Source organism: Cervus elaphus, chromosome 17 (genome assembly GCF_910594005.1).
Source record: "Cervus elaphus chromosome 17, mCerEla1.1, whole genome shotgun sequence".
Classification (NCBI taxonomy): domain Eukaryota; kingdom Metazoa; phylum Chordata; class Mammalia; order Artiodactyla; family Cervidae; genus Cervus; species Cervus elaphus.
Genome location: NC_057831.1, coordinates 14,556,052 through 14,578,511, shown reverse-complemented (window position 1 = coordinate 14,578,511; position 22,460 = coordinate 14,556,052). Strand labels below are relative to the sequence as shown.

Genomic DNA, 22,460 nt, shown 5'->3' with positions numbered 1-22,460 from the left:
AGAGTGTTGTAGTCTTATTGTATGTACTTCAAGTGTACCTAAGGGAACGATCATTTTAGTAAGAGTTAACAAAAGAATGGATCCATTTCATAAGTATGTGAAATTAAAAACAAATTTTGTAAGTTAAAAAGTATCAATATTTAAAATATAGAATCGTTTCACAGCACTACTTTCTATCTTGCCACTCAGGCTTGAGGCCTGATGGCACGGTCTCAGTGAGACAGCCCATGAGATGGATGGGAGCGTTTGGGATCTGGCATTAGACCCATGTAGTTGCAAAGTCTGGGCCCAGACAGGTATGCCAGGCTTTGCTGTTGTTTAGTCACTAAGTCATGTCTGACTCTTGCGACCCCAGGGACTGTAGCCCTCCAGGCTTCTGTGTCCATGGGATTTCCCAGGCAAGGATACTGAAGTGGGTTGCCGTTTCCTTCTCTGGGGATCTCCCCAGCCCAGGGATTGAACACGGGTCTCCTGCGCTGACAGGCATATTCTTTATCACTCAGCCATGGGAAGCCCATTCCAGGTGTGGTGTCTCATAATCACCTCATCTGCAATGAAGAAAGCAGGAAACCCTGGGGTTTTTATTGGGCAGGGGGATTATAGCAATGGGGAATGTCAGCTGCTTGGCAATCAAGCAAACATCTCTTCTTGGCCAGGATGATATGACTCAGTGATTATGGGACAAAGCTTTGGTATTGGAAAGAAAAGTGTCATAAATGTACCTTGGAAGCTATACCACCTACAACCTTCTTCATGACAACCCTCCACCCAGAGAGAGGCGCTGCAGCTTTGGCCAAACAGACTAGATTTAGAAGGAAGGGTTATTCCTGTTCAGTGACAACATGGAGATAAAGATGAAGTTATATTTTGGGGATGACATCATTACTGGTTGTCCTTAGATGCAGATGAAGGTTCAAGGTCTTTCTTCCAAATGGTTGGTGAATGAGACAGGGGAGCAGGAGGTACTTTTCCTGAAAATGACTTCATTGTCAGCTACCACTAGGAGGAAACCTGGGGAAGTTTGACCCATTTGCTTTGAAATTAAGAATGAATGGAGGCAGCAAGTGGGATCTAGAGAGAAATAAGACCATATAGCCTCTGTACTTTTTAAAAAAAACAATTATTCATTATATTATTTGATTCCCACAATGAAGTATATTTCCAGCCTCATTTTTCAGGTGCATAAATGACGTTTAGAAAGATTAATTTATCTTCCCCCAAATCTCAGAGCAAATACATCGCAGATATCCAATTCCAGAGCTCATGCCTTTTCTCTAAACCATGCTGGTGTGTACTATGATACAACATCTATTTTTTCAGTACTTTTAAATTATATTGTGTGTATGCTCAGATGCTCAGTTGTTTCTGACTCTTTGCAACCCCATGGACTGTAACCCACCAAGTTCCTCTGTCCATGGGATTCTCCAGGCAAGAATACTGGAATGGGTTGCCATTTCCTCCTCCAGGGCATCTTCCCAATCCAGGGATCAAACCTGCTTATGTTACATCTCTGCATTGGCAGGCGGATTCTTCACCACTAGTACCACCAAATTGTAGAACAGATAAATAAATACAAGTGCAATTCAAACAAAGAAAAATAAAGATGAGGCAAATTTATCATAGCTAACATTTCCTGAACAATGCGGTGTGCCAGGCACTATGTTAAGTGTTTATGTAGCAACTTATTTCAGCTCTCACAACACCATGAAATAGAAATGATTATAACCCCCTTTTGTCGAATGGAAAAATGAGGTTTAAGGAAGAAGAAAGAGAAAGCTCTCGACAACTTGTATCTGCCTATAATGCTGGAGAGAAAAGTAGCTGTGATGTAGGATATATAACACCAACACACATAAAAATATTCCTGACATTTCCAGGAACAAAGCAAATAGGATAGAGCAGCCTCTTGAGAGTCATAATGTGGTTTACACCGTATCAAGTTCTTCAATACTAAGGTTATAGAAAGAAGGACAAAGCGATTAAAATTATTAAGTGCTCAAGTGTGACTTGCATCTCCAACAATCAAAATAACATCAAAGCAGATGTCTAAGTCCTAGATGGCTCTAAGAGAAATACATTGTAAGAGTGGAAGACAGATGAGGTAGGTCTTGTAGAGCTGTATCACATAGCTGATTAATCTGAAGTCAGTTTATCAAACTGTGGATGCAGGTGGTTCTAAATTTTCTTGAAAGTTAGTTTTTTCACTGGACCATAGTGAGAACCCAAGGACAAAAATACAAAACAAACTGGAAAAGGAAGGTCACTGAGGCATTGTTAACTCTGAACACAAAAGGTATATAGCACATAAAGGTCTTTGGGTACCATTTCGGCTTTGCTGAGCAGTGAGGACCAGTATCTGAATGTTATCTTTGTAACACAGAGAGATCGATCGTGCTGTACCTTAGTGTGGGCTAATAATAAACTGAACTATTTTGGGTTCCAGAGCAAAGCAAAGGAAACATTTAAGAAATGATTTTTAACATTTGATCCCCAAAGCAGCTAAAATCAAATGTTATTAAAATAGAAAGAACATATTTCAAAAATTGACATTTTAAAATGTCAGTGGCTAATGAAAGCTACATTCACACTTATTGATGTCATAACATGCTTCTTAGTCAGTCAAATAGAACATTACCTATGTGTTTATTAAAATTTGACAAAAATCTGATTAGAATCTTGCAATATAATCCTATGAGTTATTAAAGTGTGAAGTTAGGAATAAATGTTATTGCCATAGGGATTTAGAAATGGTAAATTGTAATTTCGAGCTTTAGAGTTATCATAAAAAAGAAGGCAAGACTTTTTTTTTTTTAAGACTTTGAATTTTTATGGTGCTCCTTTCTTCAGGACATACATTTCCTGCAATTAACATATATCAGAATCACTGGCACCTAATAGTGGCAAATATCGGGGAGTTCCACTTGAGCACTTTAATTGATGATTTCTTGTGAACTAAAGTTGAAAATGCAAACCTTTTCTGTAAGTACTTACTGTAGACAGATCACTGTGGGGTGTTTTTGCACTTATGGATTTGCTGTATTATTGGTTGTTGTCTGCAAATATTAGTGTTTTTCACTGAAGGTTAGATATGTTAGAAGTGAGGGTACATGTGAAGAAATAAAAACTGGCGAGAGGAGATGGAAGTGGGTTTTGTAGATTGGAGGCAGTGTCAGAGGAGGTCCTGACTGTATAGAGGTGATGGCCATGAAGAGGATTAGATGTGACAGTAAGGGCAGGGATTTATTGATAATCTATCATCATCAATAAAAAAGAGCCAATAGTGAAAGAGCACAGAGCAGCACCCCAGGTGGAAAGAATGGAATGAAAAGAGGTTTTCTACCACAAGTAACGCATTAGAGACCCAGAGTGGCCAAACCGCAGAGGAGTGTGTGTGTGTAAACACTCATTGTAAGAGTAATCTATTTGGGCCTCTAGAGAACAGTCATTGCATTTTTCTGGCATTAGCAGTGATTATTCTCCATAGGTTTTAGGCATGGATGAACTATCCATGATAAAAATCAATAGTGTTTCTCTTACTTAATAAACCATATTCTGGTTTGTGGCTACTTTTGTGGTCATTTGTATTTTTGTTCTCTTCACTCTTGCTCATATGCAAATGATTACCAATAGGATCAGTGCCTAGACTATTTCATGACAAAAATCAAACATCGGAAAAAACAATCATATGAGAACTGACAGAATAATAATATGAATAAAACCAAGGAGCATTAACTGGTAATTGAATAGTTTGCTGTGGATTGCCATTCTCAGAGATTTATTGAAGGATTTCTGTGTGTACATCAGAAATATTGCACATTTGCCTCTTTTTATATAAATGATATACTTGGACCTGGCTTATACTGCTGGATAAATATTAATGAGATGAATGAAAGAAATGTTTTTAAAAACCAATTTTATTTTAAATGTATTAAGGGAGATTTTTATTTTTTTATATAGTTAATAATCAATTACAAGTATCTGCTATATCAGAGGCATTCCAGAAGCACTGAAGACAGATAGAAAAATAAATATATAATGAGCTCCTATTCTTGTGAAGGAGACAGGCATGTAAAAAGATGATTACAGTTCAGTATAGCAATGAACTAAGATCATGGCATCTAGTCCCATCACTTCATGGGAAATAGATGGGGAGACAGTGGAAACAGTGTCAGACTATATTTTTGGGGGCTCCAAAATCACTGCAAATGGTGATTGCAGCCATGAAATTAAAAGACGCTTACTCCTTGGATGGAAAGTTATGACCAACCTAGATAGCATATTAAAAAGCAGAGACATTACTTTGCCAACAAAGGTCCGTCTGGTCAAGGCTATGAATTTTTCAGTTGTCATGTATGGATGTGAGAGTTGGACTGTGACGAAAGCTGGGCACCAAAGAATTGATGCTTTTGAACTATGTTGTTGGAGAAGACTCTTGAGAGACCCTTGGACTGCAAGGAGATCCAACCAGTCCATCCTAAAGGAGATCAGTCGTGGGTGTTCATTGGAAGGACTGATGTTGAAGCTGAAACTCCAATACTTTGGCCACCTCATGTGACGAGCTGACTCATTGGAAAAGACCCTGATGCTGGGAGGGATTGGGGGCAGGAGGAGACAGGGACGACAGAGGATGAGATGGTTGTATGGCATCACCGACTCAGTTTGGATGTGAGTTTGAGTCAAGTCCGGGAGTTGGTGATGGACAGGGAGGCCTGGTGTGCTGCGACTCATGGGGTCACAAAGAGTCAGACACTGACTGAGCAACTGAACTGAACTGATAGTAAAGCAGCCAGGAAATGATAAATTCCTGATGTAACACAGTAGCAAAGGGGTGTACAAAAGTGGCTTCTTCAGGACACAGTGTATGGAAAAGGGAACGTTAATACATCAGCAGTTTCCAGCTGGAGCAACATGGTATGCAAGGGTTCTGCCCAGTGAGCCAGAGAAGACAGGGTTGGGAGTGGATTTAGGGGAAACAGTGGCTCAGAGGAGAGACTTTTAATGACCTAGGAAAGCCCTGAACTTGTTTAAATACTAACTTTTAAGATCTATTAGAAAGGAAAAACTTTTCTTTTAAAAGATTTTTTAAATAACCTCTCTTAAAAGTATTCAAGATTTCAAAACAGATCTGTGTTTTCATATCGTATTTACGTTCCCTCTTTCCTTCCTTCCCTTGTTTCTTATCTTCTGCAGAGAAGATATCATTTGCTGAGCTCGTGGCATGATTTATAGGTTATAACTCTAAAGATTAAAGACATACAAGTATTAGCATAAGAGTCTGTTTACTGTAGCTCATTATTATACAGATGAGAATAAATTTCAACGTGGCAGCTAGCAGCACTCTGTCCAGTATTCATTCTTTAATAACATGTGGCCAATAGCATTGTAGCTCAGAGGACATAAGACCACACTGACACTATGACGACTTGAATTTTCAATATTAATTTTATGATATTTTAATTTTTATGGTTTTTGATTGGCTATAAAATTATTCTGTCTTCAAAAGATGTAGGACATTATTTAAAACTTAAAAACAATCTTTCCACTTTTAGAGGGAGAATGACTGACATTTAATCAGGATATTTATTTATTTAAAAAATTATTGGAATATAGTTGATCACAATTTTGTGTTACTTTCTGCTGTAGAGTGAAGTGAATCAGTTCTACGTATACATGGATTCACCCTTTTTAGGTTCTTTCCCCTATAGGTCATTATAGAGTGCTGGTAAAGTTCCCTGTGCTAGACAGCAGGTTCTTATTAGCTATCTGTTTTATATGTAGTAGTGTGTGTATGGGCTTCCCTGGTGGCTCAGACACTAAAGGATTTGCCTGCAGTGTGGGGAGACCTGGGATCGATCCCTGGATTGGGAAGGTCCCCTGCAGGAGGAAATGGCAACCCACTCCAGTATTCTTACCTGGAGAATCCCATGGACAGAGGAGCCTGGCAGGCTACAGTCCATGGGGTCGCAAAGAGTTGGACATGACTGAGCAACTTTCACATTCACGTGTATATATCAATCCCAATCTACCAATTTATTCCTCCCCCCATTGGTTACCATGAGATTGTTTTCTACATCTGATCAGAATATTGTAGTATAAATAATATTTAAAAATAAAGTTATTTGTACTTTAAGGTGCATAGAATACATTTGTTCTAGATAGAGCTTAAAATAGATTCTGAATTAATTATCATTTGGACAATGAAATTCAGATGCTTTCTGGTGCTCTAAGTTATCACAGCCTTTGAAATAAATTCAATTTAGTCTATCATCTTATATCATAGTTCATTTAATTCTTGATTGAATGCACACTCAACGAGTAGTTTTAAACGAAAACTAGTAATACCATATTTTACAGTCACACTTGGATGAAACTAGTTGTTTCAGTGTTTTAATGTATTACAAGAATATCAGCTACCATACTCATAATAATTCAGTTTAATCTGTAATTTTGATAAATACTCATATCTGCTCCAATTTGGTTAGATATTTAATATGAAGTTGAATTTGTTCTTGATTGATCAATACTTGGCTATAGCCTGACAGTCTGTTTCAAATGCGCTGTGTGTGTGTGTGTGTGTGTGTGTGTGTGTATCTGCCCTTATTTTGTTTGGAAAATATTATTTTAAAATATTTGAGACCAACAAATTAAAATATCTGAGCATATGATTGCATTGAATTGGACTCTGTTTTACAGCTGAAGACATTCTTGCAGTAATGACAAATAGATTAAAACATTTAAACCATCATATTGGATGGCATAACCCCCAACGTTGATGAAAAGTTACTATTTCTCTGGACCTTCCAGAGTGAATGTACAAACTGAGACTATAAATGCATGTAGCTCAATGCCTGTGACCCATCAAAGGAAAACATTGTCCAGATTCTGAGGGAAGTGAGAATTGAGAAGTATGGGGAGGATAAGTAAATTTTTTTTTTTTTTTGTCTCAGTCATGGATAATTGATTTGAGTTTCTTAGTGGGATTTCCTATATGCTTAATAGTGGAACATTATTTGAAGAGATTGATCATGAATTCTTACTAGTACAGCTCTCCTGTTTATCTTGTCCTAAGGTTCAAGTCCTGCGTCTAATCACTGTGGTGGTCAGAGACCTCTTTGATAGGCAGGTCTGGAGAACTGTGGCAGACAACGTACAGAACAGAGCTGGTCAGCTTTCTCTGCAGCCTTGGAGAACATTGTGCCTTTGAACCCTAGACTTCCCATATTAACTGACCCATAGTTGTGCTCCGCACCATCCATTGATCTCAAAATCACCTTAACAGAGTCCTTTTCAGATTCCCTTTGTCAGCTGTCTTTCTAGTTTACAGGTGGAAATTTGCAAGAAGTGTTGGTAATCTAAAGCCAGATTGTAATAGAGCCTTCTACCTGCTTTTTATTTTTGTCACTTGGCCGTCTCTATAAACAATGCTTGTCGGGAACGCCTGCTTTAGTTGTTAACCTCTTTCTGAGTATTATGTACACACATAGTTTTCTTCAGAAAAAGTAGGAGTGCACAATGGCTAAATTGTTTTATTCATGTTGTGTTTCAAAATCCAGTTTAATATGACAGGGCATAGAGCTCGGTCAAAAACCCTTTAGGCCGAGTTTGCACACCCTACACTTCTTGCCTCATGGTCTCTTTAATGTCAAAGACATTTATTGAGTGCCCACTTTGTGGTGGGCATTGTGTGGAGTAGCCTTTGGAAAACTTCTCAAGCTGTTAGCACTGTTTATTAAAGAATGTCCTCCTTTATATACTGGAAGTCAAGAGCCAGCAGTCTGGAATGAAAATAATCACTGGCAGGAATGTAAAATTAAATCAGTTAATTGATGTCTGTGGGCAAATAAATAGCTTGGCAATAGTCATCTTGATTAATTTATGTACAGCATAAACTGTAAAACGCCTTTGCACTGACCTCAATTAGAAAAGTTATGTCACATGTTACTACAGGGAATCTAGTGTAGATCTATAAATTATGCAACGGTTTTTCTGATCAATCAATTATATAACAGTTCCAACTGGTGAAAATCATTATATATTTAACTTCTAGTCAAAGAAACGACATTGAATGTACCGAGACAAGGGAGAAAATAGCATGCTGCCTCAGTTGTTGCACAAAATGTTCCAGTTTTATTTCCACAGGTCAGTGGTTCCCAAAGTTAGAAGAACTTGTCCTTGGTTTCATGTGTTTGAGCATGGAGAATTTTGTACACAACAGGAGTAACAAAGTACTACTCTAATCAGATAAATACATTTGACCATAGCAGTTAGTCTTGAATTGGGGGAACAAAGCAGAAAGGTATGGTTTGTAATCTAAGCAGATTTCTAAATTCAGCAGAAGTAAAATAAATCTTACATATTAACAGTAGCCTTCAAAATACAATCAAAGTGTTAACTAAATATCATGTTAGAACCGTATACTTTGTACATGATAGTTCAGATTAAGAGAGACTCTACCTTGAATTTTTCATCTGTGTAATAGATATCCCTGAAAAACCCTTACTACTTGGAAGAGAGGGAAAAAAAATTAATTTCCATGACTCTGAGTGAAATTTTCTTTCTGATTTGCCACTTTTAAGAGTTTTGGCAAAATATTTTTCTTTCAGTATTTTTAATATGATAGCACTTGCCCTTTAAGAACAAATGAATCAAAATATTGGAGGAAAAATGAAACCCCTACTAGCATTTGCAGTTGATTTTCAAAAACATGTCATGTGAAGTCCTATAAAGCTATCCTACCACTCCCATTTTGGTGAATGAGACCATTCCAAGTGAAAGTTCCATTACAAATTGTGAAATATAGAATACTGGCAGGGTGCAGTTTCCAAAATGTTTGAAAGTTTTCAGTGCGGCTAATATTTAGAAAGGGTTGGGCAAAAGCTAAAGAGTCTACGTCCTAGAGTAGAGCTCCTGGATCCCAACAAAGAGTTGGCCATATCTCACACTATGGTCCTTTCTTCTTTCTCTATGAGTCTCCCAGGGAAATGCTGTGTGTCATAGCTCCTAGCACAGGGGCCCGTGATGGAAGACGCTGAGTAGTTCTTATTGTTTTTGTTTGTTTTTAATGCTAATGAACTAAACAGATGTCACCTTCTCTCATCACCTTGTGTTAGATGTATGTTCAAGTGTTAACTTGTTTCATAGAAGTAAAGAGCTTCAGAACTGGAAGGAATCTAGCAATCATTCAGTCTAACCCCCTTATTTTAGAAAAGAGAAAATGAAAGCCTTGATTTGATACATCTGCACAGGTGTATTAGTGGTAAAACCAAAATCTGGGATTAGTTACTCCTAGCTATGAGGTCTTTTCATGCCTCTGCAGAGCTGTGATCTAACTCTATAGGTTAACTTGTAGAACCTTGACAGGTATTTCTTCTCCAAGGTGTTAGTTTTCTGATGATTCTGTAATCATTGCTTCTTACTCAGGAGGTGAAATGTAAAACTACAGTGGGTGGTTTTCAGATTTGCTACCATAGAGACTGCAGGAGCTACTTTCAGATTAGAGCTGAGAAGATGGTCTTTGTTCTCAGTCCTGAATCACTTCTCTCTTGATGGATTTGAAACACAGCAATATAGGTGAAATAATAACAGTAAAAGTGCCTGGGAATTTATGAAGATATTGCAAATATGTCACATTGCAGGTGTCTTTAATTTCACTTTCTACATCATACACCAAGTTCAAGTATCCTGCTCCAAGTGTGGCCAAACATGCAAATGTTTGCTTTCTGAGTAATTTGCCCTAATGACTTTGGAACATTTTTGAGAAACAGTGGTGACATTGTTCTGCCCTAGCAGAAAGCATACCCCTTGTTGTACCCACAGAGATCCTAGCAGTCTGTGGGCATGCTGTCAGGACATGGGTGGTGCACAGTATTCTCTAACTTACCTTCTAGGTGACACAGTGTGAGGTGTATACATTGTCATGTCACCCAAGACTTTGTAACAGACTTGTCTGGCAGTCACTCTTACTTAAGCACTAGGTGTGAAACTGGAAATGTTTTAACTTCTGAAGTAATGCCTTTTTCTGTGGACCCTTCTCATCATTTTGTTTTGATCAGACTGAAAGCGTCAGACCACTGGCAAAGTTTGGAATGTGAAAGCTGTTTGTTGGAAGTTCTGTTTTAGTAGCTATCGTATCTTCCAAGTCACTACTTTAAATCTAAAAGCCAGAAAATAGAAAATGTCAGCAGTTACAGGAGCACCGGTCTTGTGTACTTTTCCTTTGCCCATTTTTGTTTAGCCGTTGAACTTTGGCAATGGGATTTTGGTACCACTATGGGACATACTTTGGGCCGCTCAGATGATAGCAGCGTGGATGTTACAGTCAGCAAACATGACATTTCTCTTCTAGGGGAAGAATGAGAAGATGTCCCTGGCATAAAAATATAAGAAAAGGGTTGAAGATTGATGGCTAGTCATTTAGAAAAAGTATCTTCTAAGGGTTGCTAACAGCTTCTTGGAATTTTTTTCTTCTGTAACAAAGCACTACAAATTCTTTTCTAGAAAGATTCACCCAAACACTGTTAATATTTTTTTCAAAGACTAAAAAGGGTGTTTATTGCAGATCTGGAAATAAAATTAAAGGTTTGTCATGTTTAAAATGTTTATAATGATTAAATCTGTCACTGTTAATGTATGAATGGAGAAGTTTAGGTCAGTGTAGCCCAGTTAAATATTGTTGTTACAAATTGTGCTCCTTTCTGTGGCTACCTTTTATTCATTTACTTAACAAACATTTAATACTCTTGTGTGTGTTTTACCTCTGAGACGGTCAGTGAGAGAGATGAATAACATTATGTAAAAAGACAAGAGCCAATGGTAGTCTCAACTTTATCAAGATAGAACAAATAGAAAAAGAGGCTAACATAGATGTAATTAAGACTTTCGGGAGGAAGTGAATTTTAAGAGTTTTGCAAACGACAATGAACTCGTATTGGGTAGAGGAATGGCAAGGCATGCTTGGCTGAAAAACAAAATCTAAGGCTCAGTGGTGGTAGAATGGGTGATGTATTAACATGACAGAAACGTGCCAGGGAAGACTTCATGCTGGTAAAGCACTGTAAAAGTATTTATCAAGCACCTAGGAACATCTTTTCCAATCTGGAGGAGTTATTTTTTTCTTATTTTCAACATGGCTTTGTACCGATTTTCAGATCTCAGCTCAGTGAGGGCTCAAGGAGGCTATAGAGAATTTTTAGGATTTGCTTCCAGTTATTAAGTTGCATAATTCTATATCAAAAGACTTGAATATTAAATTTCTTGTATAAAAAAAGTCAACTAATTGATTCTAAAGGTGGGGATAAATGACTGGTAAAACCTTGGTTTATATTTTGAGTAAAATAGTTCATATATAGTCAGGAAGAAGCAGCCATTGTAAGAGTTTGTATTGCATTGTAAGGCTTTAAATACCTTCTAGAAAAGAGATGGAAATATCAAGGATATCCTTTTGGTAGAGTTTGTAACCACATCATTAAACATCATAGCTTACCTTATTCCTAGAGTACATGGTTCAAGTACATGGAACATTTGATGAAAAATTACCATACTATGCAAATAGTTTATTTAAAGATAATTCAGGCAACATGGAAGGCTTTGCTTGATATATCTCAGCTACCAATCCAATCATGTAACTGATACTGAAGCTCCATCTTTTTTAATACCTTCATCCAAACCTTTAACATTTTAAGTCTTTACATTATGTTCCTCTTTAACATGAATGAAGAAATCATGTCTACCCCTCCATTGTTGTCCTAATATTGTTGGTTCAGTCAATTAAAAAAAAAAAAATATATATATATATATATATATATATATACTGTGCTGTGCTTAGTCGCTCAGTCGTGTCCGACTCGTTGCAACCCCAGGGACCACAGCCCACCAGGCTCCCCTGTTCATGGGGATTCTCCAGGCAAGAATACTGGAGTGGGTTGCCATGCCCTCCTCCAGGGGATTTTCCCAGCCCAGGTATTAAAGCAGGGTCTCCTGCATTGCAGGCGGATTCTTTACCAGCTGAGCTACCAGGGAAGCCCATATATATGTATACTTATAACTGATTTGATCCCTGGTTCACACTGTCCTACAGCAGAAACTAAGATGGCGTTGTAAAGCAGTTATCCTCCATTTAAAAAAGGAAAGAAATGGAAGGTTAAACAAAAACAGAAGCAAAAATCAGGATTGTTTAAAAAAAAGCAGCATGAGGCTCTTACAAAAGTCAATAATCCAAAAGTGTCTTTCTCAGATTCAAGTTCATAGAGTTTTGGACAGCAATATAGAGTGATAGACTATTTCAGGAATGCCATTTTTAATGGAAAAAAATGACAAAGCATGTTTAGCTTTTTAAAAAAATGACAATTTGAAAGGTGAGCTCTATTTATCAAGTGTAATGTGTTTACTTCATAAGTATCTTCTACTTCGTGTTTTCCCCAAATGATTATTTTCAATTCAGTTGAAAACATTTAAGCATTTACTATTTAATATGTAACATATGGATAGATGGATGATACAAAAGTCAAAACTGGACCCTACAAGTGAATAGTTTAAAAACCTATTTGGAAGAGAAAATATGCACACACAAAACAAATAATAAATGAGGAAGAACTACTAAAATAACTAAATATATAAATTTTTGAGGAAATTCTATGGGGGGAATATAGTTCAACCCATAATGCGTGTTAGCTGCTCAGTCATGTCCAACTCTTTGTGACCCCATGGACTGTAGCCTGCCAGGCTTCTCTGTCCATGGGACTCTCCCGGCAAGAATACTGGAGTGGGTTGCCACTTCCTTCTCCAGCAACCCATATTAATCTATAACAAAAGTCTTGATATATTTTTTTAAATCATAATTGGCTTTAAAAAGCTATGGTGTATTTGCTGTGCTCATCTCAGTGGGGAACAATTTCTTTCAAAATCTGTAATGTGGTTTCAAAGATAGTATGTATTATGTTGAAAACCATTCTTGAATATCTGTATGAAGCTGAGTGAAACATTTTCAAAATAGTACGAATTAAAACAAATTATGTAAAAAGTGTTATTTACTCAGTCCGACTCTGCGACCCCATGGACTGTAGCCCGCCATGCTCCTCTGTCCATGGAATTCTCCAGGCAAGAATACAGAAGTGGGTGCCATTCCCTTCTACAGGGGATCTTCTGGACCCAACGATCCAACCCTGGTCTCCTGCATTGCAGGCAGATTCTTTACTCTCTGAACCACCAGGGAAGCCCAAAATGAATTATAAATGAAGCAAAATGTTTGTTCTTCCTGAAATGCTCGTAGATAGTGAAAAACTGTGGATAACGTATAAAATTTCAAACATCCATATTGGTGTAAAATGAGCCATTTTGATTGATGTTTTCCCAGTGGACTTTAAATGCTGCAAGGATGGTTAATTGTCTTCTGTAAATGATTATGAAAAAGAAAATCTATTTAAGCCAAGTAAGCGGCTGCTTCTTGGTTTATGCCATTACAAAAGTAATTTTTACCTGTTATGTTGGTGAAGTCAGGTTAGCAGCTTTGGTGTTCTGCCTGAGTAGAAAGACTGAGGGGGAAAAATCAAAGGCATTCATTGAGTAATGCAGGAATTCTATGTGGAGACATTTTACACAGCAGGAACTTAATTCCATGTGTAAAGCAGGCTGCTCGCATGGTGAAAAACAAAACAACACCGCCCCCTCCCCTGCCCGCCCTTGGCCTCTTCCCCCCCCCAACTCCATTGACATGCATAGCTGGCCTGGTAGGTGTAAAAATAGACTGGCAGCGCCTGAATTGGAAATGGTCACTGAAGGCAGCCTGCAGTTGCTGGGGTTTTGAGTTCTCTCTGACACCAGCAAGCCAGCCAGCAGATGGGGAGAACTGGTGAGGGGCGTGAAGGGGAACTGAGCAGAGGAGCCAAGGATCGCCTGGATGAATCGTCCACGTTAGTGTCCCCCTGGGAGCCCTGGACAGAGCAGAGAGGGCAAGGACGGGCCTGCTGACAGCGGGAAGACTGGAGCTGAGATGGGGAATGCAGCTCTCTGCCCGTCTTGCCATGCGGATAAGAGCCTAAGAGCTCAGGGACACTTGCAGGAATTGGACAGAACCCCAGACTACTACGGCTGCAACAGCGAGGACACCAAAGAACTTGGGCCGCGGGTAAGTTCTAAGCTACAGACTGGAGGAGAGGAGGATGGTGGCCTAAGACTCAACATTGGACCTCATTGGTTAAACCTCTAAACTTCCTGGAGGGAAGCTGACAGAATAAAAACCAATGTGATCAAGCCAGCTGACTGCCTCTGGTTCTGTGGCCTGCTGCGGTTTCCTCTTCGTGATCCCCAAGGTTCATGTTTGTACCTTCTGATCTGGCTGTAGCTATGAACTGACACTTGGGAGTATACAAGGATGCCATCTCTTTAATTTAAAATTTAGTGCAAAACTGAATATATATTTTATTATGGAGTGACTTGCAGCCATATTGCACAGATTCACTTACATTCAACCTGTTAATTTATTTTGCCTGTTTATATATTGATAGTTCATTTTTCATTAGGATCACAGATTATTTTTGAAAAGCACATACTAACTTCAAATCTCAGTTTCGGCTTATAAAGGCATTTTTTTCTTCTAATATTTAATTGACCTCAGTGAAAAGCCCTTTAAATACTGTTCTGATTATGATAATAGTATTTTGTTCAGAGTCCTGGAGAAGTCGAGCCATCACTTATTTAAGTTGACTTACATGCTTTAATAATTCAGTTATGGTAGGTTCCTTAAACTGGTTACAAAGGCTTACTTTGAATTTTTTTGGTGGGGGAGAGGGCCAGAAATCTTTCTGAAATATTTTTATTTTCATTTTTGCTGGAGGATAAAGTGTATCTTTGATCTGTCAGATGCAGGAATTTGACCTGCATTGCAAGGCATTTATTTCAGAGTGAAGCCATGAAACTAAGATAAGGAGGATTTCCGAATCAGAGAAGCATACTTTGTATTAATACTTTGAAGTGTTTGCCTGACATTTCCAGGAGTGAGGACTCTGAGGAGACTCCCTATTCTCTTTGACTTTTACTCTGACCTGGATGAACTTCATAATTTTGTAGCATTGAAATTCTGTCAGACCACAGTGAAATGGAAAGAGAAACTAAGAATTTATCAATAAAAATAACGTGCAGGGCCAGCATTTACAGTCAGCAGTGAAAAGAAAGTCTGTCAGCACTGTAGTGCAAAGGAAGATGGTGCTTCTGGAATTAGAAAGAAGCCACCCAGGCAAGAGATGAAGCAAAAAGGTGGGGAGAGAGGTGATTCCCTGTGGAGGGAAGGCACCTGCCTTAAAAATAGCTTGGGTTTGTGACCGGGGGCTGTCGCAGGCTATGGTTTAAGGTTTAAATTTCCCACATCCACCAGGAGTGTCATTCAGAATTTCCGAGTAGCCACTTGGAGTGCAGTTATTGCCTGAAGAGGCTAGAAAGGGTGAACTTTTGGGTAACTGTTCAGTAGCCTCTTGTTGCATTATATATTTATATTTTCTAAGCAGTGACTCCCTTGTTCAAAAAATAGCTTCTAGGGATTTTTTTTTTCCATTAATTTATCATTTAGGCCATTCTTTAAAATATTAACTAATACTTTATTTTTAAGTTAAACAACTCTATTTTGTGTTTTTTCACCTTTAAAAAACCAATAAGGAAAATGTAAAGCATGAAAGTAAATTAAAAGTACTTTAAAAGTCCATATAAAAGCCTATTTTTAAAATGTAGAGAAGAGACAGTATTCTGATGCACTTATAGTTTCTTTTAGGTAAAGAAGAGCAAGTGTTAGAGTTAGTGAGTTAAGAAGAGCAAGAAGAGTTAGTGTGATTTTGAGATTCAAGGGCTAAAATAAATTCATTTAAAACTTCTGAATTCAGAAAATGATTTAAAAAAGCTTTTTAAGAAGAAATAATCAATAGCGACCTCATTCCCTTGTTAAAAATCTTTTAATATAGATATTAGCCCTAAAAATCTTTGAGTTGATTTTTTAAAAAATAATTACAATCTAATTTCTGTGAATTAAATAATATACTTCTAACCTGCTGATAGTTAAATAAACTCTTCTGTCAAAAATTTTACAGGCAGGAGCATATATTGATTGCTGTGATATGGAAAGAAATGGCAGAAGTGGAAATGCACCTGTTGTCTACCTTATGAAGTGATATTCTACTCAGGATTTTTTATCACTTTAATCATGGGCAAAAAAGATTAATTCTTAATACCAATAATAGCAGGCAAAATATGTGGTTCTCTGTAGCTTAAGTTCTCCAGATATAAGTAATCTACCATCTTTCTTTACTTTTAAAAGGGTACTATAAGACGGAAGTCACTCACTCCTTAGATCATCTAGATAAATGCATATCTTAATTAGTCTCTTTTTTTAATCATTCAGGCTTATCACAGTTGATGATTCAGTTAGGAGATTCAAGTTTTATTAACTTATATTTTTATAATATTCTTTTTTTAAGGGGAAAAACAGAGGTTCTTAGCACTTTTTTTCTTCTGAAAAATTAACTTGTATGTGTTTTATAGAGTTTGTTGTGTTTGGGGACCAAACATTTCAAATAAATAAATTTCGCAACTTTATTCATAATCAGAACTAAACTCAGGGGAAAATATAAATTTAAGATTCTAAAATTGCTGGGCTTTATGTAAATTAATAATTCATTCTTTTCTTTTAAGTTTTTACTTAGAATTTTGAATATTCTGACATTTGTTTGTATAGATAAGTATAGGAATGAGGAATAAATCAGTTACTAGGAATTGTGTTGGAAGTAAGCAAGCAAAAAGAATTTCTTCTTGTGTGTGTATATTTGAAATTTCACTTATAGACTTATCCATTAAAAATTTTTTTTTAATTGGAAGATAGTTGCTATACAGTGTTGTGTTGTTCATTTTTTATAAGATAAAAAAATCAGACCAGAGTAATTTCCAAGTTTGTTACATAGTTAAGCCCAGAAGGTATACCAGAAAAGTAGAAAATGAAACTAAATATTGTGGCAATATAATAATTTCCTAAGCTTTAAAGCAACTTTAAAAGATTATAGCAAAAAAGATGAGCACCACAGCATTTGAAAATTCTACAGCTGGATAAAAATAGGTTATTTTATAACTTATGTACAAATTAATACTTGAACTGCAGAGCCAAATTCCACAAACCCCTTCTGTAAAGGGCCAGAGAGTGGATTTTATAGACGCTGTGGGCATGTAGGCTCTGTTGCTGCTTCTTAGCTGTGTTAAGTTGTAGAGAAAAAGCAGTTGTAGACAGTAGGAGACAAATAGCTGGCTGTATTAAAACAATCACTAAATTTTTAAATTAAATTTTTGATTGCTGATTTTTTCAGTCACTAAATATTAATTTTAGTTACCTTTTGCATTTTGTACTATACTTTAAAAATAATAAAATATCATTCTATCTGTAAACAGAGATTATAGTGATATTCAGTCTCAGAAGAATGCTTTGAGACTGGTGGACATTCCTGGGTATGCTGTAAACCTTTTCTGAATATTTGGAATGCAATCTGGAAATACATTTCAGACTAGTTACAGTGTCTCTTTTCATTTTGCTAGTGCAGTGAGGACTCTAGTAGCAAGGAGGTATTTGCATGGAGAAAAAGAGCAGGCAAACCTCCTGGGCAGACTCCTACCCCCAACCACACCGGTCTCCAACCCCTCTATTGTGAGTATTCCCAAGCCTACCCCTCCCTTAATGCAAACTTTAAGGGCGCCAGGGAACTCTATCCTCAGAGACCTTATTCAAAATCCACTGAGAAAAAAATGTCTGGAAAGGTAAGACTCCTGAGCATATGTTAGGGTTTTCCTCTGAAATGTGGTTGTCTCTTACATTAGTCCTTAAAGGACTCCACAATCTGCTATTATCAGTCAGCTTGACAGTTTCAGAAAGAGGAAGCATGTGGGGCAGGAGAGAGTCAAGAACAAAATTCAAATTCTTATTCAGAGTAAGTTCTAGTAATAGTGCTAAATGTTTCTGTTGATCACAGAAGGGAAAATGGCATCATTTCTCAGATACCTTTTCCTTTTCATTTATGCAGATGACTGGTATGTTTATTCTAGGCTCACTTATTAAAGAAGAAGTTCTAAGACATGCCTTACAGAACTTGTCCTGGACATTTAGGGGAGCTCTATCAGGGACCTAAGTTTGCAAAGCCACGCAGGGGCTAAGCGGGCTTGCAGAGAGACAGCTTCTTGACCATGCTTTGGTGAAGTGCAGTCTAGAACAGCATCAGGAATGTATCTTTATTTCTTGTTCTTGGCTTGTGTTTTTGTCATGGCATCATTTATAGATTTGCATTTTGGTCTGTGTGTTCTATATATTTTTCTTGCATTGAGATCATGTACTTTTCATTGTAGTTTCTTTACTCTTTCAGATTAATTTGCCTTGTCCCAAGAGCAAAACCATAAATGTGATGCTTCATTGCAAATGTTACTTAGATTATCTGTCCTGATTTTTGAATTATGATATCCTTGTTTTATCAGGTTTTTTCCTCAGAGATTTTTATTTTCTTGTTTCATGTATTTATTTCCCCAGTTATAGCAAAGAATTTTTTCTTTATTTCAGGCTTTTTGTTACTGTATACATTTTCCTCTGACTTTAGTCCATGATCAATGAACTCTGGTGTTATTGTGAAAACAATTCAGTACTTTTCTTCTGTGCTGAATCAAAAGGTAGTAAGTCAGATAGAAAATATTTATTGAGCTAGGTATTGATCTGAATGCTGGCGCTATGCTTAGGGAGGCTGGGGAAACATGCTGCCCAGCTGAGGTGGGAGTGTGTTGGGTTAATTTAAGGGGCAGAAGAGAGCGTGGCTGCAGCATTGTGAACAGATTGGGGCTGGCAACAAGGTCTGAGAGGCGGACACAAGCCTACCTTGGCAGACATTTAGCTTTCTTTCTAATTGTAGTGGGTCTTGGTAAAGGACTTTGGATTTCATTCAAAGTACAGTGGGAAATCTCCGAAAGGTTTTAGGGAAATAGTAGAATCTCTTTTGTGCTTCAGAAGATCTGTCTGTCCCTCCCTCCCAACCTTCCTCCCTCCCTATGTCTCTGTCTCTGCCTCTCTCTTTGTCTGTCTGTGCTTGGTGGAGAATGGGTTATACATTCTATCAAGGGAGGAAGAAGGGGGGCCGATTTAAGCTGCCCAGAGACCCCTGAGGTGAACAATGTTGTTTAGTTGCTAAGTCATGCCCAACTCTTTTGCAAGCCCATAGACTAGCCTGCCAGGTGAATGATGATATAAGATTAAATTAAGGTGTTATCAGTGGTAGCGCGAAGTGATCAATTTCTGGGAGTATTTTTTGTTTTTATCAAAGGATTGTATTGACTTATAAAAGAAAGACAAGGAGTTATTGGTTTAAGCAACTGGGTACCAGATGGTGCTATTTACTAAGATGGAGTGGCATGTGTAAGAGTGTGAATGAATGTGGTGTGTAGGTGAAAGAAAGAGATAATTCCTTATCCATGAAGTACACAGAATGTCAAGAGACTTAAACTTTTCAAGTTTGAGTTCTAAGAAGACAGAAGTAAGAGACTTTGGTATTGTGAGCATTATCTTCTGAAGTCTTTTTATAACTGCTATGAGAAAAGGTTCTTCATATAGTTTTGCTATTAACCCTAAAAAGATCTTCAAGTATAATGAAAATCTTTCTGGTAAAGCATTTTTAAAAGTATAAAATGATACAGAGCATGGTTATGTAACTCTTGGATGATTTGTTAAAGGTAAATATTGAAAGAAGAAAGATATGGCTTCTGTCCTCTAGGAATTTTCAATCTAGTTTTAGAAGCAGGACTTATTCACATGTAATCAGTGACCTCTCAGCAGGGGAGTAGGTGGCAGTGTGGGTGGTGAAATGAGTACCTAAAAGATGCCAAGGAAGGAGAGGAGCAGTACAGACCACAGTGTTTGGGGGATGACCACAGACAGGGTTGAGATTCAGCCAACAATTTGAAACGTTTTCATGCAGACTGACTAAAGAGCTGCTTCTGTGAGCTCACCAAGCTGTTCCTTCTATAATGCTGCCTAGAGCCCATCCCCAGGATTCTTCAGCTTACTTCCAACCCTAAAATGAGCAAACAAAGGATTAATGTGTGGACCAGCTAGAGACCTTCAGGACCACTTTCCTCCAGTGTTACAGCCAGCATCCATTGTGATTGTTTGATGTGTGAACTGTACCGGTTGTTAAATATTCTGAATATCCAGTCTGTTAATGGGTATGTTGTAGCCTGTAGTAGATCTTTTTATTTTTAAATGTTTTTATTGCAGTATAGTTGGTATCTAATATTATATAAGTTTCAGGTGTATAGCATAGTGATTCACAATTTTTAAAGGTTATACTCTAAGTGTTATAAGATATTGGCTGTATTCCCTAAACTATACAGTATATCCTTGCAGCTTATTTATTTTATATGTAGTTGTACCTCTGAAACCTCTAGCCCTGACTTACCTCCCTACCCCCTGCAACTGGTATTGACCAGTTTGTTCTCTACATCTGTGAGTCTATTTCTTTTTTGTTACATTCACTAGTTTTTTGTATTTTTTAGATTCCACATATGAGTGATATCATACTTTACTTGTCTTTCTCATTTCACTTAGCATATTGCCCTTTAAGTCCATCTATGTTGTTACAAATGGCGAGTTTTCATTCTTTTTTATGACTGGGTAGTACTCCATTGTACATGTTGTATAGGTATGCTAGCCTGCAGTAGATCTTGGAAGCAGAGTACAATCTTGGTTCCTGTTGGGAAGAAGGCACATTTCCTAAGCATTTTTTGAACATCTGTTAGGTACCAGGCATTGGGCCTTCCAGGATGAATAAGACTTGCACGCTTGACTTGAAGGAGTGGGACCCAAGGATGGACAAAGCAGGGGTCCAGTACTGTGTTACAGTGTAGTGAGAAAGCCCAGGCTGTGTGGAATGCCTTGGAATGACAGCTGAGTCTCAGAGGGTTACAGAAAAGTCAAATATTGAAGCGTTATGAGCAGATCACAAACTCCGTCTTGGAGTCAGTTGTAATATAGAATGATAGAAAAGCAGTGTATGAATGCCCCTGGATGTAACACATCATTTTTATTGGACATATTTGGAATTTGTGAAATGTGGTTAGTATTCGTGACATCAGGCTATCAAGAGCTTCAGAAGCTAAGCTTCAGTATTTAGCCTCTGTTCTACTGAAAGACCCCTGACAAAGGCTTTTTTAGGAGAACCAGTTAGATTGTGGTTTGCATATCAGAAGTTTCACTCTGTTCTCAGTGCCTAACAAGCATCTAGCACCTAACAGATGCTCCATAAATGTTTTTGGAAAATATGAATTAATTAATAGCTAAGAAGTCACCCAAGGTAGCAAATCTAGTTTTGGGCATTTTGTAGCTACAGGTGACAAGCCCCTACATGAAACCAGAGGCTGTGAAGATTGAAAAAGTGATAAAGAAAGATACAAAAAGCATTTCAAAAAAATATTTAAAGAACCTGGAAAAACTAAGAAGTTTTAATTATAACCTTCTGCTCAAAAAAAAAAAATGTACTCTACTGCAAGTGCACACACATTACTGCTGTGAAATATTAATTGTATAAAGCGTATTTACTATAATAATTTCTTGAGCTATTATGCATTCTCCATATAAAATTGTACAAAAATGGAATAGATGCCTTCAGTGAAAGATTACACTGTGATAAGAGGAATTATTTTCATAATATAAAAAATCAATATATAATACTATTTCTGTTATATTTTTCTTACAGTGATGTTCATCCAAACCAAATTTGAATGATGTAATAATCTTTAAATCTTCTCTTTGCTATATTTAATAAGATCAGTTCTACTGGACATACAGTGGCCTTTCTAAGGTCACATGTATGGTGGAGCTGAGAAGACTGTTGAGAGAGTGCTGTCTTTTCAACTGTTTTTTGTTTTCTTCCCACACAGGCATCTGCTGTTTCTTACCCACTTTCAGTTACTGTTTTGGATTGAATGCCCTTTTAATGGGTGAAACTTAAAATTTATTTGCCATAAGAAATAGCTACTGGCTTTCTGGTTTCTTCATTTTCATTTAAAGATTTCTTTTGGAAATTTGGGGCATTATAATGTTACGTTTTTATTGCCAAAATTTTAGTAATTCAAGTTTTCAAACCTTACATTCGTGTCGTATTTATTTGAGCTTATGTGATTATAGTAAAACTCCCCTTAATATTTGCTTATATGAGGTAACTTCATCAGAATCATAATCATTTCAATGGTGTCTTTGAGCTAATGAATTCTATCTAAAAGCTATGTGAAAGCCAGGTGTTGATTAGAGATAGTGAGCTGAAGCAGTGTTTTTGATGAATTATAAATGTTACTGACATATTGTTTATTTTAAAATTTGGATTTTTCTACTCTTTACCTACCTCAGTTATCAATGAGTTTCAAAGGGAACTTTTAAATATAATCTTATGTTTTACCTTATGCCATAGCAA

General features: G+C 37.2%; 1 protein-coding gene across 50 annotated transcripts in view; it reads left to right on the top strand.

Moving 5' to 3' along the window:
- The window catches only part of ANK2 (ankyrin 2), a 684,658-nt gene that overhangs the window by 428,687 nt on the left and 233,511 nt on the right, over positions 1-22,460 (top strand). For 5 of the 50 annotated variants that reach the window (XM_043870779.1, XM_043870770.1, XM_043870773.1 and 2 more), the window contains exon 1: positions 13,747-14,122. The exons of 34 other annotated variants lie outside the window; for them this stretch is intronic. In XM_043870779.1, coding sequence (XP_043726714.1) covers positions 13,988-14,122 — 135 coding nt within the window. In that variant the 5' untranslated portion in view covers positions 13,747-13,987. Of the gene's footprint in view, positions 1-13,743; positions 14,123-22,460 lie in introns of those variants that run through there. 11 more of the 50 variants (XM_043870767.1, XM_043870777.1, XM_043870774.1 and 8 more) reach the window with 4 other exon arrangements.